Consider the following 17,692-nt stretch of genomic DNA (forward strand, 5'->3'; position numbering starts at 1 on the left):
TAATGTGCTTTGATTAAATACTATGATTAAATGAAGGAGAAAGTTAAAGTAATACCATAGAGACTTCAAGGCCTTTGCAGCATCCACTCCCCGTTGTACATACAGGAGGGACTTTGTGAGAGACGGCAAGGAATTGAAACTTTCCACGGAATCTTGACATATCAGAAAGATGAGAAATTACTTGGTGTGCAGCAAAAGTAGCTTTTAATTACACAACTAAACTACTTTGCATTGCGTTGTATATAGACGATGTGATTTTTACAGTAAGTTGAAATGTAAGACGGTTGTACTTTGTACCCCGGTTCGGTGCTGCTCCACTTTTAGATCCCTGCGTTACAAGTTGTGAGCTTCTCCCTCAGCCTTCCCCAGACACAACCCCTGTTTGGTTCACCTTTCCCGCCTTGGTTACCTGTCCACCATTCGTCGGGAAACCCTCCCACCCTGCCAGTCACCCAGGGCCTGGCCCCCGGGTCCAGAAGCTTCCAAGGGAGCTCTCTGGTGACCGGCTGGATGGGAGGCTTTCCCCTCCTTCCTTCTGATCATGGGTTAAGGTTCATACCTGTTGTGTCAGTAGACACTCCCCAGTTATCCCCCACTGGTTGCACGAGTACCCACCCTGAGTTTCCACCCACTGTGTAAAACCCTCTCCCTCCCGAGATTCAGGGTCTCTCTGAGGCACTCCTCTTAGGGTGAGGGCTCCCTCCTTCCCTCCAATAAACTTAAGTTTCAGCTAAGCCTCTGAGAGTCCCGCGTTTCTTCCTCCACCTCCGCAACGTGGCAGGGCAGGTCGGCAGCCAAGATCCCACATTTCTATTGATCCCGTGGGGGCGTGTCGGGGAGGACACGCCGCAAGACGAGATGTCTAAATGAGTTACCGCTTTTGGCAGCGACTCTCAGGGTTTTTTCACTTCTGGCAGGTGAACGGAATCTCGTAGAATAAAGAAGGTATGGCTGGGTCAGTTCCAGTAAATCCTCTTCCAAACAGAGCCACGAGGTCCCTGGGCCACAGGGACGTGGTTGCTTTCAGCTTGTGCCAAGCTGCCTTGCACAAAAGGACACCTGCACTCACTGCGCGCTCTGTATTTCACAGGGGCAGCTCAGCCTACAAAGACTGACCAATTTACCTGTCCAAAATCAGCACTGCTTTGGTGGAAAGCCCAGAGCAGCTTGGCAAAGTCACCTGCGAAATTCTTTCCCTTCCTGTAGCCTGGTGCTTTTCTGTAGCTGAGTATTTCCCAAGGAAGAAGGCTCCATGTAGAAGCACAATTATCCCTCACCCATGTTCATCCTTTTTCTCAGCTGACACTTACCCCACCCTTGACTCACTACCTTCCTCTCTGGCTGCACTATTCCAGCCAGTGCGGATGCTGTGGCTTTCTCCTCTGTGCCCTAATTTGAAAGCCCTAACTGTGTCTTGATACACGAAACTGTCGAGCTTTACAGGCACTTTTTGTGTCCATCCACTTCTCCTGGTGTATTCACCTTGATTTAGTGCAGGGTTTTGTTGTTGTTTTTTTTTAAAAACCCCAACGAATAGATGTGTTCCAGCAGGGAAGGAGCACAAATAACCTTCTGACAGTACAGTCTTGCACACAAAAATGACTGAGGAAACTGAGACGACTTGGGCAGAGCATTCCCACAGACAAGTGATTTACACAAGGGGAAAGTGCTGTGTTCCCGTGGGACTGGCTCACACCAGCTTTAAACTGTTTGTGTAGAGACATTACATCGGCATGTTTCCCATCTGAAGCAAAATACAAGAAAATAGAAAGCCACGCACACAGTGAAGTAACAAATTTAAACCAGCCTCCTTTGCCTGTTTCTATAGTAACCAGCTGCAGTAAGTGCTGGGCAGAAATCTTAGACCTAGACTATATGAATTGTTTATGTAATGATATTTTACATGCAGACAGAGCTCTGCCTTAATAAAGTCACTGTATCACAGGAGAGCTGTGTGCTTTACTGCCTGCATTAGCAGAACAGATGGAATGCACGGCACCACCATGAATACAGCAAGAGACTGAATTGTCACTCTGAATTTTTAACAGTTCTGGCCCATTATTACTCTATGATGTGTCTGTTCTGGGACATGAAATGAAGCCTCCTGTCCTTAGAGCTGTCAGTCAAACGTATCAGACGGCACTAAATTCCCTTGTAAAACATCTAGCTGTTGTTTCTCTTACAGAGTAAATATTTTCCAAAATTACAAATATTTTTATACAATCAAAGAGGTTAGAGAAAATAAAAGTCCTATTAGAGGGACATCTGCAATCTGGAATGAAACCTCAGGAATGCCCTCAGAGTGTGTAATAGTCAGCTATGCCTGTTTTGTCTAGGGAGAGAATCTGAAACTTGAAGCCTCCTACAGATATCTTGTTTCCCCTTTAAAAATCCTGAATTTCTTGTAAAAAGAAAATACACTCAAAAGGTCCAGACCTTCCTGCTAAAGTCTAAGAAGACACAAAATAGGAAATTTACAGCTATTTCCCTACAGCTGAAATGCAGCATTAATAACAGATTCAAAACATTGCATGTTACAAAGCAGCACATCTAACGAGAGCACAACATTTCACCCCCTTACCCCCAGGATGTGATTATTACACTCCAAAACACTATTTTCTTATGGATTTGAAAACACTAAAGCAAAAGAAGTTGTGATGCTAGTCCGTGTTAATTCTAAGCCCCTTATTAACCCATTTGAAAATGAGGTGTCCCAAAAGAAAGGCAGGAGTAGCACAAAGTAACAGTACGTACAGCATTCTGGTAAGATATGTCAGTTGTTCTGTGTTCATTTCTTCCTACTTTTGGCTGAAGCATTTCAGAATTTAGAACAGAGAATTATTCATAGCAGGCTAAGCTTTATTTTTAACTCTCCACATAATCTGACAGTACAGTCATGGCTTTAGTACAAATTTAAATCAAACTCTTTTAATGCAAAGTCAGAAAAGTTCCCTTTAAAACGTTTTGTCTTCAAGAAGGTTCACCATGCTATTTTATTTCTCTGCACATTTAGTGGCATAACTGGTTTCTAAGGCTTTTATTCCACTTTCCTTTTTTTCTTCACTTCCTAACACACTTCCCAGGTTAGAAGTTAACTGGCTATTAATGATCTTTTCTTTTTTACATCACTGGAGTGGATTTTCCCCATTATTTGTAGAGTTCTTGTAGAAATAAAACAATAATTCATTCTGTACTTCAGATGTAGCTTCTAACACATTTTGCTGGTGTTGTCCAAGAGCTATGTTCCTAAATAATTCAGATAGTTAATTCTATTGTAATCGCATCTTCAAAAAACAATGTGATAAGGCCAGACTGCTGCTTCTGATAATGACCAATAGCCAGCAGAGAGGAAAACAGAACTAGAAAATTCATACAAAGTTTTGTAGAAACAGCACTTCTGCAGTAGCAAAAGTAAGGCAGTGTGTTCCTGCAAGATACAGTTCAAATGAAAATGGCTCCCCACCTTAATGGAATTATATTCTAAGAAGTAGCCTAAGATCACATGAAACACAATTCAAGATGGATTCTAAAACTGCTTTCCACATTAGCTAGTCCTGGAATTAGGCTAGGAATAGAAATGGTGGATTTCACCATAACAAAGGGTCTTATAAATATTAATTAGTCCCATCAAGGTTCCTATCACAGCTTTTTATGTGCTACAGTATACCGTTATCAGAGTGAGGATTTCCTCTGTGCCTTTACTATAATTTCCCCATAACATTAGAGAAGTCTCAGACAAGTTTTCCTGCTAATACAGCAATAGAGTCAAAGAAAATTCTAAAACAGCACTACGAAAATAATAATTGGCTTGTTGAAATTACTCTCAGTCAGGGAAGGAACATAAACACAGATGATGTTTAAATTGAAAACTGCAGAGTAACATCCTCAAACGGTAGGAATGAACAAAGTTACCTTACATTGAAATGATGAAATTGATTTTTCATTAGGAGTAAAAATACAAATACCTCATATACCTAATGGAAAAAACAAAATCAATGTTCATCTGTGCGGGGGGTTTGGAAATTTCTTTATTGAGTTGAAAGAAATTGCAATTTTATAAATTCAGGAGATTAATTTATTATATCACTTTACTATTCAGCAAACAGCAAGAGTTAGCCTGGTACACATGGCCAAAAAGGCAGAATAAAACTTACCATAATGTCCATGCATAAATGGATACATTGAAATTACAACTTAAATCTGGCTAATTCAGCTGCTCTCTCTGAATTACTCTAATTAAAATAATCAAGCATCTATTTGCTGTGAGATAATTACAGCCTTGCATTTCCATGTCCAAAAGAAAATGCAAAACTTCACCAACAGAAAAGTGATCTATTACTACATGAAACAATGCCAAAAAGAAAAATATGATAATCTATGAAACTTCCCCCAGGAATGGAAATGGAACATAAGACAGACATACTCAAGGCAAGTTGTGGTGTACAGTTTGTTTCCACTGAATGAGGGAGCAGAAGGGAATGACTTCAAAGACCAGAAGAGTGCTGAGATGCAAGACAAAGGCTTTCACGCTTCCTGTCGTCCCATCTTAAGGCCAAAAGGTTTGTGCTCTTTCTCCCCATATATCAAACAAGTCAAAAAAGGAAGAGATTCTTCTGTACTTAAAAAGACAAAAGTAATCAAGAGTTCTGTCTGCCCTCAAAACACCAACACCCAGAAGCAGGGAAAGGATGGTACTCTCCAAGGCTGCTTTGTAATTCAAGAGCTAATGTAAAACCTTATTCTTTCTCTGCATGTCTTACATCTTGCCTTCTGTGTCACCATCAGCATACGGCAGACTTTTGGAACTCAAAGCATAGTACAAAAGCTGTGGATGTGAGGTGGTCAGGAACCTGATGCCCAAAAGCTAGGCTGGAAATAAATCCCCACAGACCAGTGTCTATAGAGCAGGTATGTTTATTGCAGTGCTGGAGGTGAAGGGAATTTCTCCTCCTAACTCACCCCCCCTTTGCCAAGTACTGTTGTTTATTTATACAGCAAGAATTGCTGAGTGCACGGACCAGGCTGTGCTCCTGGGGCTCAGCAATGGGACAGGAGGAACAGGCAGGAACTGATGCCCAGGAAGTTCCACCCGAACATGAGGAAGAACTTTGCTGTGCACTGACTGAGCACTGAACAGGCTGCCCACGGAGAGTGGAGCCTCCCCCACTGGGAACATTGCACAACAATCCTGGACACAATTCTGTGCCCTGAGCTCTGGCATAGCCCTGCTGGAGCAGGGAGCAGATGACCCACCCTGGGCCCTCCAACCTGACCCATTCTGCCCTTTGGTGGTAAAACTGATTTTAAAAACAGGGACAAGACATTTTCGAGAGCTCAGCCAGGCTTCAAATGAAGTGCAAGGGAAAGAAGTGCTAGCTGTGCATCACAAAGGCAGCTCACCCAGCAGGTTTAAAGCGTGGAGAAGATGAGACAGAAGAACCAAGTGAGTTTTTAGCCACAGTCCTTTCATAGGGATTACACTTGGGTAATAAAACCATAACACCATAGCACAACTCTCAGCATGTGACCTAATCAATAACCATACAAATCCTACTGCAATGTCAGCAGGAGTCAGGTCAGAAAAAAAAGAAACCAAAACTTCCTTTCCCATTCCATTTGAACTGATTGCCCTCGACAGAGACAAACATTTCCTGTGACATTAAGTTGTCATCAGCTTCTGTAAATCCCAGTTCACTTAGTCTTTTCTTGTGTATCTGGCTCTTCTTTGCAGAAGTAGCCCCGAGTACATTTGCAATTTCAGAGTTGTTTTCAGTTTGTTCAGAAGTCTCAGCTCGCTTATAAAGCTCCAACTCGTCAGTTACACATCCAGGTTGCTCTTGCCTGGAGCCCTCTGCACAGGCTGTCTCATCACCTGCCTGGCGAGACTGTGTGCTCCCTAAAGCAGGAAACAGAATGTCACCAACAGTCATGCAAAGCAGCAACATCATTAAAAAATCCAGGAATTCATTTTCTTCAATCTTAACGCTGTCAACCCATCCCACTCTTTGGTTAAGTACTCTGTGACAACCACAAATTTCAAATACAAATTATGAAGTATGCAATCCAAAAACCTGGGTACACTAGACTTAGTAGTTTTAGGAGTTTCTTCTAGGAAAGGAAAAGTACCTGTTGTTTCCTGTGCTGAAGCATCCTTCATTTCAGAGGGTATCGCTGGTCTAACCAGGACCACACCATATCCTTCATTATTGTGGATCATATTATTAATCATGGCTATCTTGGGAACCTCATAATCCTCATCTAAGAAGTTCTACAAAACAAAAGAGAAATCTAACATGTCATGTCCAGCTAAAGGGTCACAAAAATCTTCTAGTTTTAGGTAGAATCAGTTCTCTGTATTAGCTGGAGCAGGATTATATACACATGAGACATTGAGAAAGGGGGTTTCTTCTTCTGGGAGGTAAGAAACAAAACCAGGTGACTGCTGGAGTGGACAAAATGAAAATATCACACTGCAAAGCTGCTGCAAGGCTGGCTGGCTGTAGGAGGGGTTTGTCTTTGCAGAACTGGTTCATCCAGCAAAGATGAAGGCAAACCCAAGACAAGCACCATGTGTGACAGGTTAAGAGTTCCAGCATAGCACAGCAGGATTTTGAGCCAACCCAGACCTACTGGCACTAACTGTAGCAGTGATTAGCTTCTGGTAACCAGTACCTTGTGACTGGGACTGACCTTGACCAGTATTCCCTCCTTGCAGTGGTGGATCCCGTTGTGCAGCAGGGTGCACACACTGCCTGGATAGATTTCCACACCAGCACCCTACAAGATACAGTTGGGAGAAGTTCACAAGTAGTTTAGGCACATTTTTAGCCTACCAGATAAAGCTGATAGCAGTTCAGAAGTAGTTTAGGCACATTCACCATTGAACTTGAGCACTCCATGGCACATCTTTCTGTTCATCCACCACTCTGCACAATGCAAAACTGTGTTACTCCTCCAGCTTCACAGCTTTGTTACCCAGCTCAGGCAGCATTACTCAAGGCTGAGGCCCCACAGCATGGGGCACCAGTCCATTAAGGCCTGCTGAAGAGTAGCTGAACAGCTTTCCTTACTTGCTTGTGCTTTAGTCATCCCTCTCAATACCTCAAGCCCCATTGTTCCTCAAAATATCCAAACTGGAGTCCGTTTTTGTGTTTATCATCCCTCTGTAAGATGTTTACTGCCTCATTTTTCTATCATCACACACAAATCAGCCTGAGACATTTCATCGCATTTGGTAAGAGGCTACAAGACCCCTGGGACCAATCTTGATTCAGTAACATGTAGCTGTAAATTTGTAAAGGTTCCCTCCAGAGCAACAGAAGCCACCCTGTGACTGCCTGCACTATTTCCAAAGAGAAACCTTTCTTTTAAATTAGGAAAAAAGTCAAAGTTAAGAATGAGTGCGTACCTTTGCCCCATAGAGATCTGAGTTTCTCATCAGTAGCTCAGCTGATGTCCTCACTGTTATTCCAGTGGTTTCACACTGTAACACACAATTCTCCAGTGTGGTTTTCCCATGATGGACATCTGCATACACAGAAACAATTACTGCTGGATGAACAAGTTCTGCAAAGACAAACCCCTCCTACAGACAGCCAGCCTTGCAGCAGCTTGGCACTGTGATATTTTCAGTTTATCCAGTTCAATTCACTCATTTGCTCATGTGAGTTTTTCTGGTCTAAGCAGGGATGCTACTGCAAGGGAACACTGGCTGGGGATTTGTCTTTGAGGTTTTTTGACTTTTTTTTTTTTACGACAGCAATAATTCTTTTCATTACATTCCCAAGGGACTTCTGGATTCAAAAGATATTAAATACATGCATACAAGTGCTAACAAGCATTTTAACATGTTTCAAACCCAAATGTCTGTTGAGGAAAAATATTAGTTGTCATCTTCTGCAAAGACAAGGCCACAGCCAAACAACAATGATCAAGTTAATGATCTTAACCCAGGGGAAGAATAAAACATAAGAGCCACAATAGCTTGAAAGTACAAACAGAAGTTATTTTGACATCCTCGTTATAAACAAGTTAAAAAAGGGGAAGACTCAATATGAATACCTGTAGGGCTTCTCTCTACAGTATTTTGTTAAACTGCAACAGTGGGTCCCAGCTTTATTTCTAACACTAATTATGAAAGAGTCACTAAAAGGTCAAGATCCTTTTACACTTACTTAAAATCCCCTCCACAGCATCATGCTGCACTAACTTCAAATTGGAGATCTTTATATTGGCTCCTGTACAGTCAAAGAAGTGGTCTCCTTTCCCTTGTTTTTCTATCACGACATCATCTGGCAGCCCATACCCTAAGAGAGGAGGGGAGAGATGCAAGCTCAGAGAATATCTGGTGACAATGAGGTGCTCAGACATTTATATCAACGACAGAAGTTTAAAGCTTGATGTTTTAATGCTTTGAATAGGATTTTCAACAAGTGGCCAGGCTACGCTTCACATCTCCTCAGTGCCAAGGTACAGGCACTCCAAACGAAACTCAAAATTTACCTTACTTGAATGGCACACAACAAAATGCAAAGTTATCTGAGCAAGTCGAACAAATGGGTAACTGAGCTCACATTTGCCAAGGCCAAAGTTCTCACTCCCAAAAGTTACCAACAGAGCAGGGGGGATGCAGGAATTGAGACACACAGGCATCTCCAGCCTGCTCTCAAAGGACAGAAGTTCACTACAGCAGGCAGAGGTCCCAAAGAACACGGAGGGAAAGGCAGTCACACCACAACACAAGGAAAAAATGTGCAAAGGGCTTGATACTGTTAGCATGCTTCATTCAGCTTCCCTGTTTACACAGAATTTGGGGGAACATTCAGTGTTCCTGTGTTGCACAGGCTTCCAGATTAATTCAGTTTAAAAAGCAGCTTTCACAAGCTCATGCCAACATTGATTTACTAAGCCATCCACAGTTGTCAGCATTTAAGCACTTACAGGAAAATTTACGAGCATGTAAAGCTTTTATTGCTTGTCACTGACAAGAATCATGATAAGGAAAGCAATAATGCAACATCCATTAAAGCAGCACGAGTCCTATAATTTTCTGAAAGCACACACAGATAAGAAGTGCCCAAGCAGGACGCCAGCTTTTAACCAAGTACATAAATAAATAAATACTGCCACATGGAAGTAGAAAGGTTAAAAACCAAAATGAAAATAAAAACCTTTGAACAAGAGTTGGCAGAAAGTTTTAAAGAGAGGCAGTTTAATGCAAAGTTAAGTGATTGATATTTTAACACACATTACCTAGAAGCCTTTTCCCACTGCTACTGATTTATGGTCACCCCTGAAGAGGAGGTGGCATGGGGCACTTGCAGCATGTAAAAAGAGCACCATGGGACAGCAAAAGTTTAACTTCTCACCACTATAGAAAGACGTTCTGATCCAAAGCAGGAGTTTTAGGAATGACTGTCCTGCAGAGTGCCTGCAGTTCTCTAATTGTGCCTTTAGCTTGCTTTACACTTCACCTCTGAAGCAGCAGCTCTGGAATGACAGAAGATTCAGGTGCTGCCCGGTGGCACTCACTCCCCAGCAGGGCTGTGCCCCTGCCTGAGGGGCTCCACAGCAGCCAAAGGCCACTGTCATCCACTGCCATGAGCACAGACAGAGCAGGGCTGATGCTGCAGGTTCCCAGACAGCTGGAACAACTATGGCACAAGCAAAAGGGAAGTTCTTAGGTGTCTTTGCAACACCTTTTTGACAGGCATGGAAGTTACCTTTATCATTACTTCCTGCAGCTGCTACTGCTTTAACCTTATTTAGTTGCTGTAAGTTTTTATTTATCCCTGATTTACTAATCTTCATACTTTCAACCTTATTACTGACTGCACAGTGGCTGGGAAAAAATAGAAGCTCTACTGAGCAAAGTGACATATCTTCCATGAGTCACCCCTCCATCCCAAATCAGCCAGCTGCTCAGATTAGTGCCAGCAAAGTTTGTCTTGATGCTCCTACTTCAAATATTCCTGGCTGCTCCTTTTGCTGTAATACCTTATCTAACAGGAGTCCTCATAAGAAGATTAAATACCTGACAAGTACTTGTTATTCAGAGCATGGTTTCTACTAAAAATACATATTTATATGCCTTGCTTCTTAAAATAGAGCAGCTCGTCCTTTAATGTGCGCTACTGCATCATTTGTATTTCAGTTACCTCAGAGCTAGAAAAGCAATAAATAGCACCACACACAATTTTAGAACGATGTCATTCTTGAGACAAATAAAGCACTTTATCGAGGTCCCTTGTCCTGCAGGTGCACTGGTTATCACAATGTGTGTCTGTATAAATCAAAACACACATGGGAGATGGGCAAGAAAGAAAATGACTCATAAAACAAGAAGGGAAGAAAAATAAAGTCCAGAACAGCAGGAAATGAAACTCTCAGCCTTCTTCTCATTAAGAAGCTTTGACAAGAGAAAAACGCAACTAAAGAAGTATCTGAACAGCTGCAGAAGCCCCAGTGATAAACAGACTATAACACTGCAACAGTGTGTGCCTGCCTAAAGCACTGAGAAATCAAGAATGGTGAGGGAGAGAGAGCAAAATATCCTAGGCAAAGCAGAAGTTTTTAAAACACAAATATTTTGCAAGAAAAACCCTAAAATCACATCTGTTGTGTCTGTTTCTGCAGAAAAGTCGTGTTAATCAAAAGTTCCCTCCTCCACTCACATGCTTCACACACTGCAGAGCCAGGCTGGCAGCCCCTGCTTCCCCACCACCAACATGCTCCCAGTGCCATCAGTAAATCCTAACAGCACCTTCTGGCTCCTTCCCCCTGCACTCCCTGGGGCTGGACCAGCAGTGGGGCTCAGAGGCTGCCCCTGAGGCACATTCAGACCCACAGGGAAGAAAAAGGACATTTCTCAAGTACTAGAAGCTTCTCAGAATTATTTCTCTGTTTCCACTATTACAACCATCAAGTCCTTCAGGGTTCTGTTGAATCCTCTCTATTACCTATATAACCACCATTTATGCAGACAAATAGGAGGAAATGGTGAATTTGTTATTAATCGGCAAAATCTGCAGTTCACGGCTAATGAAACAGCTCACTCCACCCTGCATCAGGCACAGCTCCACAGCAGAAACAGGAATTCTTTGAAGAAAAAAGCAAATGCTCCTGGTAAACTCAGCAAAGAGTAAATCCTTACACAGAGCTGGTTTAAGACATTCCATTTACTTGTTTAGGAACATTTAGACTAGCAAACCTTGTACCTTCTAGCTCTACTGAATCAGCAATGGAGAACATGCCATCAACAAAATAATGGCCAGGACAGATGATGACTTTGTCTCCTTCATAACAGGCGTTTACAGCTGCCAGTGGATCACAGTGAAACTGCAAAAGACAAAAAAAATACCATCAGCTCCCAAAGGATGCTGTAAAAACAGATGCATTTATGCCCACAGAGCTTGCTGTCAATTAAATGTTACTGTTTTTGCTTAAAGGAAATCCTTTCAATGGCACTAATAATACAAAATTTCAACTTTGAATTCAAGAATTGTAGCCCTCTGCAGACAAAACCAGCCTTTGATGTTTGTGTCATGCCCATTTCCCCAGCAGAAAACTGGGGAACACACAGATCAAAGAGCACGTGCACCCCAAAACAAACTTCACTATGGCCTTGGTTCTAGGCCAACACTTCAATTGTGCCTCAGTGACTTGCCATGAATTTGCCATGAAGAAATAGACGACAGAAGGTAAAGAAAATAAAAACCAAATAATTCAGCAAGTAGATCAGAGCTGGTCTGAACACTCTTGCATTTGCTCCTGGTATGAGTCACCCCCAAAGAGGGTTCAGATACCACAGTGGTAAATACTGTCCACATGATCCTTTTCCTTGATAAAGAGGGCGGGCTGATAGCCTCCACAAACATTACAAGGGATTCCATACTGAAGGATGACAAATAGTACATCAAAACTACATATTTATTGCTTCCCAGCAAATTCCAGGGTAAGCATAATAAGAGCACTTTTTCTGCTGCAAAATTCAGATTTCTAGCCTAAAAGTTACTCCAGGACCTTCCCCATGGCTCCATTTTGGCAATCTGTAATTCATGAATGTGATCAAAATGCTGCAAATCATTTCATTTAGGCCCAAGGAATTCAGCTTCTTAACTGCTCAAGTGGCAAGTCTTGTCTGAATTCACTAAAACTAAACATGATTGCTCCTAAAATAAATCTATTTCCTATACAGTACCAAAGTGAGAAAACTCCACTTCTTCCTTCACACTCTAGATCATTATCAGCAGCATCAAGAGACACAGGCCTTTCAAAACTAAATTCAAGTGTCATGCCTCACAATGTTGCATTGTAGAATTATTACAGGTTCATCTAATTTCCTGTACACAGGAAGCTGCTTGTATAGAGTACGTGCACAAATAGCATAAATGAATTTAAAAATTATTTGAATCATCCAATTTTTCCACTTACTGTTTAAATTACAGTGAGTTTTTTTTTTTTAACTGACAAAACAATCTCACCATTGTAATATCTTGCAAATGGTAAATTAACTTATTCTTCCACATTGTTTCTTGAGAGGAGAGACTATTAGCAGACAGAAAATTCCTGCTACTGCACCTGTATTTCTAAGTCTTCACAAGGTGCTGGGGAAAGTTTGTCCCTTGCCAGCATGTGGAGCAGACTTGCTGTCATGGTCCAGGGCACAACATGAATGACCCTGGCACCGGTTGGTCTCAGTCCTTTAGCCTGCAGGCTGCCGTATTTCTGGTAACCAAACACGTACCTGCAACAAGAGCAACAGAGCCAGCAGCCCTTCCTTCAGTCAGCACCCCCTCTGAGTTAGGAGCCCCCTCCCTGCACAAACACACAGTTACCTCAGCAGAGGATTCTCAATTAGTTTCAGCTTCTGTTTTAAGTGCTCCACTTTTTCATACAATTTTAGTCCTTCCACCATGGAAACGTTTTCTGCTTCTGAGTCCGAATCGTTGCTTGATATGCTGTTCCTCACACTTAAAAACTTCTCATAAAGCTCTTCACATTGAGACAACAAGTTCTGGTAATCAGCTACCAGCCCAGAAGGCACCCGGTGTTCCAGGATGTCATAGTGCCTGCAATTCAGGGCAAGGGGTCAGCACATGGCACATCCACAATCCTCAAGGACCAAACATGAGACTGGACAGAGCCTGAGGAGTTCTGCATCAGTACCTGAGTCAAGGTTCTCTGCAGTCTACGTCAACACGGCACCATTTTATTTGAAAGCAGCAAAACCAGGAAATCTTAACAGACGCAAACATTTTACTTTGTAAACAGCTGCCCGCCCGCCTTGAAAGATTGTCTACAACTATCAGAAACTCACCCTAAATAAAAGGCATAAGCACAGCCATAAAAAAGAGTAACAATTTAGAAGGTAATATCTAAGCCTTTATTAGAAAAACTGAGAAAGATGCACACACGTTCCTTCTGGAGAATGACCAACTTACAAGTTTTTGTTTACATTCAGCTCTGTTGTGGTTTTTATTTTATGCCCAGAGGTAAAGAATGGAGCATCCCACGCCAGCTTTTATGAGGATTACAACTCGTACCAGTGTGAGGGTGACCATTGCTGGGTTTGGGGCACCATCTGATGGAACACCAAGGCTCTGAAATCGAGTGGCAGCCTCAGTCATGTTCTCTTTCCATACAAGATTTTGACCAGCAGACAGTGAATGCTGCTAGAACAAACTTGCTTTGGTTTACAAGTCAACAGGGGCTTTTTACCCCCAGTTGTGAGTCACTATTCCCACATCAGACACTCCAGTGGTTCTGCCCCAAGAACAGCAAAGGCGTTGCACTCACAGTCTCAGCCGGGGCTCAACACACCGCACAAAGTAATCAAACTCATCCTCCTCCTCCTCATCCCACGTCCTCCAGATGCACCGGTAGAAGAACCTTTGGAAGCAAAGAGGAGAGCAGGGTCAACAGCACTGGAAACACAATGTAACCAGTTTGAGAATTCACCTCAAGGCATCACCTCTCTCTAAGTTCATGTTATTGTCCCATATGCTGCTCAGTACACACAGTCATCTTTCCTGCCTGCTGCTTACCTGCATAAAGAGTTTTGTCTGTCTAAGCTCAAGATTCATAATAACCTGTGTCCTACTTCCTCAAAAGGGAGTGAACCGCTAAAACCTGGATTTGAAAAGCAGTACTGACACTCTTCAGATTCTGAGGCTTTTTGGTTGTTTGGTTTTGGCCAATCACCCTTCAGCTGAGCTTTCTTTCTGACAATGTAGGTCATTCCACCTATTTTAGCTTTTTTGGTCCAGTCCTACAGCCTATTTTAGAGAGGTTTCAAACAGCATGTAGTGCCTGAAAAAAAAGGAGGTGGAAAAGAGACATGATAAAAAAGGAAAAAAAAATAAAAACGAGGATATGTGAAGAGACACCTAAAGAATAAGGAGCAAATTCAGGGGAAGAGGCAAAATGCAGAAAGAAGAATGGGACCAAAAAAAAAAAAAAAGAAAAATCCACCAAAATGTTATTGAAGAGAAAGAACAGTGTACTAGCGTACAAGTGATACAGTCCAAGGAACTCTGGGGTGAAAGAGGGAAAGCAGTCTCCTCAGAGCATCAATCATCAAATTGATTTTGGAAAGCCTAGCTTGTGGAGTTGCCAGCACAGCCCAAGAACTCAGGACAGGACCCACTGGGTACCAGCAGGGTGCAATTGTCCTACCTGATATGCTCTATGGCTAATGCTGTCTGGTCAAACTCTCCTGACTCATCATACACCACCCACAGCTCCTGCAGCAGGATCCGATGTTCCTTCAGCTCCAGGAGCTCCTGCATGCACTCCAGGGTAAAGCTGCTGTCCTGGGACTCGCACAGGAATGGCTCACTGAGCTGCACAACTGCCTTCAGGGCCGAGAAATCCACACCAACCACCTGTGGGAACAAACAGCTCCGAAATCCCTCAGAACCGCAGATCCAGCTGCGGGAGGGGAACGTGAATGACTCAGTCAGGGCTGGGCAGGTCCCAACTAACCCCACACCAACCAACACAGATGGCACCCCACAGCCAAGGCCATCTCCTCAGCTGAAGTGATAACCCAGAGCTAAGCTTCTCACCACTCCACACCAAAGAGAGCCTTCTCCACATCCAAACCTTCCTTCAATCCTTCATAATGCTCATAACAAGGCCAGGAAGTTGCTTCTCCCCCCGTTTTTTTGTGTTGCTGTTTTAAAAAAATGGCAAAAGCAATATCCTCAGACTCAAACAGATCAATACCTCACAGCCTTTTGGGACTCCTCTGAGGCCCATTTTTCAAAGTGCCCACAGAATACAAACAATCCAAAGAGACAGCCTGGGACAGTGAAAGCCATTTTGTCACTAACTGGGCACAAAAGAGCTGAGGGGCCGTGAAGTTTCCCCCTCCTCAACCATGTGATAGAACTGCAAGTTTGAACATGCAAGCTCTGCAACACAGATGCATGACCTGGACATTGAGAGACTTCAAAAAGTCTGTTAGAGAGGTAAATTATGTTAAGTGGAGACAAACGGCTGAGCAGCAGCCATCCACTCACCCCAACAAGGACCTCAAACACATCAGTGCGCCAGATGGCCTGCCAGCCAGAGGGCTCCAGGACCTTCTCCAGGTACTCAGCTATGAACCGCTTCACCTCAGAGGCTTTGCAGTCAGCTAAGAACAAATTGAAGACACTCCATTTATGCAAGGAATGGAAGAAAAGTCTCCCAGATAACTGGAAAATGAAAGTCAACACAACTGAAATGTTCCTCTACCACCTCTAAAGTGGGACTTCATTCTCTTACGACCATGACAACCATCAGCATTTTTGCTGGTCTGTGCTCCTCTGAAAGACGTCCAGGACTCGGCCTTCCAGACACTGAAGGTTTCAGTGCCAATGGTATTAAACACATAACCTGTGCCTTATCTTACACAGATTTACAATACACAAAAAAATTTTAGGAAGACCAGCTAAAACAAGGCACAGAATTCAATACTTACTAACAGTCCTGCCTTTGCATCATTCACATTTTATTTACTTATCTCAAAATTACTGCCTCCTGATCCACCAGCTAGAGCAGCTGAGGTTACAGCATAAGTGATGGCAGGACACTGGATCTTTTCCAGCCCCCGTTATTAAAAGCATCTCATAGCTTAATATATACAGTTGACTTCACTTAAACTGAATTGTTTAAAGTCACTACAAGAAAACTAACACCATGAAAAAATGACTTGCCCAAGATGTAATCCTGGTAAGCTCTGAATCGCTCGTAAAACAAAAGATGATCGGTGTGAAAAATATCCGGAAACAGCACGTTCCCGTCGGGCACAGTCCTGCCCAAAGTGGTCCCCGGTTTGTCGCGACTGCCGTAGTCACTCCAGGAGTCAGCACTCCCATCGCTCTCGGCATCTTCCGCCTGCACTTCTGGGAAGAGGAGCGGGAGTAAAGCAAACCCCACAAACTGTCACTTCAACCACTCACTCCTCTGTTCGCAAGGATCTCCTGTTCAGCCCAAGGTCTGCCATGAACCTGCCTTCTACAGCACGTCGTAAATTACCCTCGGTAAAGCGTCTCAAACCCACATACGCCCCGGGACGCCCATTTCAGCGCCCCTGGTAGGCGCTGCGAAACACACCAGAACTTCACGATTAAAAGGGGAAAAAAAACCACCACATTTTAGCGTTGATTTCCAGAGCCATCCCTACCCTACCCTCTTTTCCAGCCCGGTGCCGACGCCCCGGGGGATCCGAACGGCCTGACCTGGCCGCCCCTCCTGTCCACACCATCCAGCTGCCTCCCGCGGGCACCGCCCGAGCGCGGGGCGCGGGCTGCCCTTCCCTCCCGGCTGCCCGCGCCCTCCCTGCGCGGAGGCACACGGCAGCCCGCACCCCCAGCCTGCTCGGCGTTGTCCCGCGGGCCGGCGCCTGCGGCCGGCGAGTCACGGCTGTGCCCCCACGGTCCCGGCGACGGCAGCTCCGCCATTCCGCCCGCTCGGCTTCAAACCGCCCGGGCGGCTACCGCGCGCCAGCGCCGCGTCCTCATTGGCTGGCGGTAGGCAGCGCCGCGCCCTCATTGGCTGGCGGTAGGCAGCGCCGCGTCCTCATTGGCTGGCGGTAGGCAGCGCCGCGCCCTCATTGACTGGCGGTAGGCAGCGCCGCGCCCTCATTGGCTCGCGGCAGGCAGCGCCCCGCTCTGATTGGCTGTCGGCAGCGGCGGCCGTTGGCGCGCGGGGTCCTCAGCAGGCGCTGCCGGCCGGGGTGTGGCGGGGCCCGTTCTGGAGGCGGGCGGGAGCGGCCGGAGCCGCCCCTCCGACCCAACCCAACCCAACCCAACCCAACCCAACCCAACCCAACCCAACCCAACCCAACCCAACCCAACCTAACGTAACCTAACCCAGCCCAGCCCAGGAACAGCTGCGGGCCCGCCGGCAACGAACGGCCCTGCCCGCGGGTACAGCCTCCGCACGCAGCCTGGCGGCCGGGGCTGCTGCCGGCCCTGCCGACAGCGGATGCACCGCGCCCGGAGAGAAGGAGCGGCCAAGCCGCAAAAAATGTAAAAGCACCCGACAATCAGCACCCTCAAAAAAGGGGAAAAAAAAAATTTAAAAATCAACAGCAAATAAACGAACTAAAACATCAGCCCACGACTAACAGAACGTAATTCTCTGGAGCCCGGGCAGCCCCGCTTTGCTTCCAGCCCTGGCCGGTTCGTACACAGAAAGCACC

The 17,692-nt window shown here is 44.6% G+C and overlaps 1 protein-coding gene across 2 annotated transcripts; it reads right to left on the minus strand.

Moving 5' to 3' along the window:
* Positions 1-2,867: 2,867 nt before the first annotated feature.
* Positions 2,868-16,966, minus strand: SHCBP1 (SHC binding and spindle associated 1). 2 transcript variants are annotated; one of them, XM_066194639.1, is made up of 13 exons: positions 16,856-16,966; positions 16,203-16,391; positions 15,525-15,640; positions 14,677-14,885; positions 13,798-13,890; positions 12,837-13,070; positions 12,580-12,745; positions 11,217-11,337; positions 8,175-8,306; positions 7,409-7,527; positions 6,691-6,777; positions 6,127-6,268; positions 2,868-5,896 (listed from the first exon to the last, which is right to left on the minus strand). In XM_066194639.1, the coding sequence occupies exons 1-13, from the start codon at positions 16,947-16,949 to the stop codon at positions 5,577-5,579; spliced, it is 2,022 nt and encodes a 673-aa protein (XP_066050736.1). In that variant the 5' UTR covers positions 16,950-16,966; the 3' UTR covers positions 2,868-5,576. The 2 variants fall into 2 exon arrangements, with proteins under 2 accessions (XP_066050736.1, XP_066050737.1); XM_066194640.1 differs by lacking the exon at positions 16,856-16,966 and adding an exon at positions 16,678-16,794.
* Between the last annotated feature and the right edge of the window lie 726 nt (positions 16,967-17,692).

Source organism: Chamaea fasciata, unplaced genomic scaffold (genome assembly GCF_029207755.1).
Source record: "Chamaea fasciata isolate MVZ Bird 193981 ecotype frontalis unplaced genomic scaffold, bChaFas1.0.hap1 SCAF_12, whole genome shotgun sequence".
Lineage (NCBI taxonomy): Eukaryota > Metazoa > Chordata > Aves > Passeriformes > Sylviidae > Chamaea > Chamaea fasciata.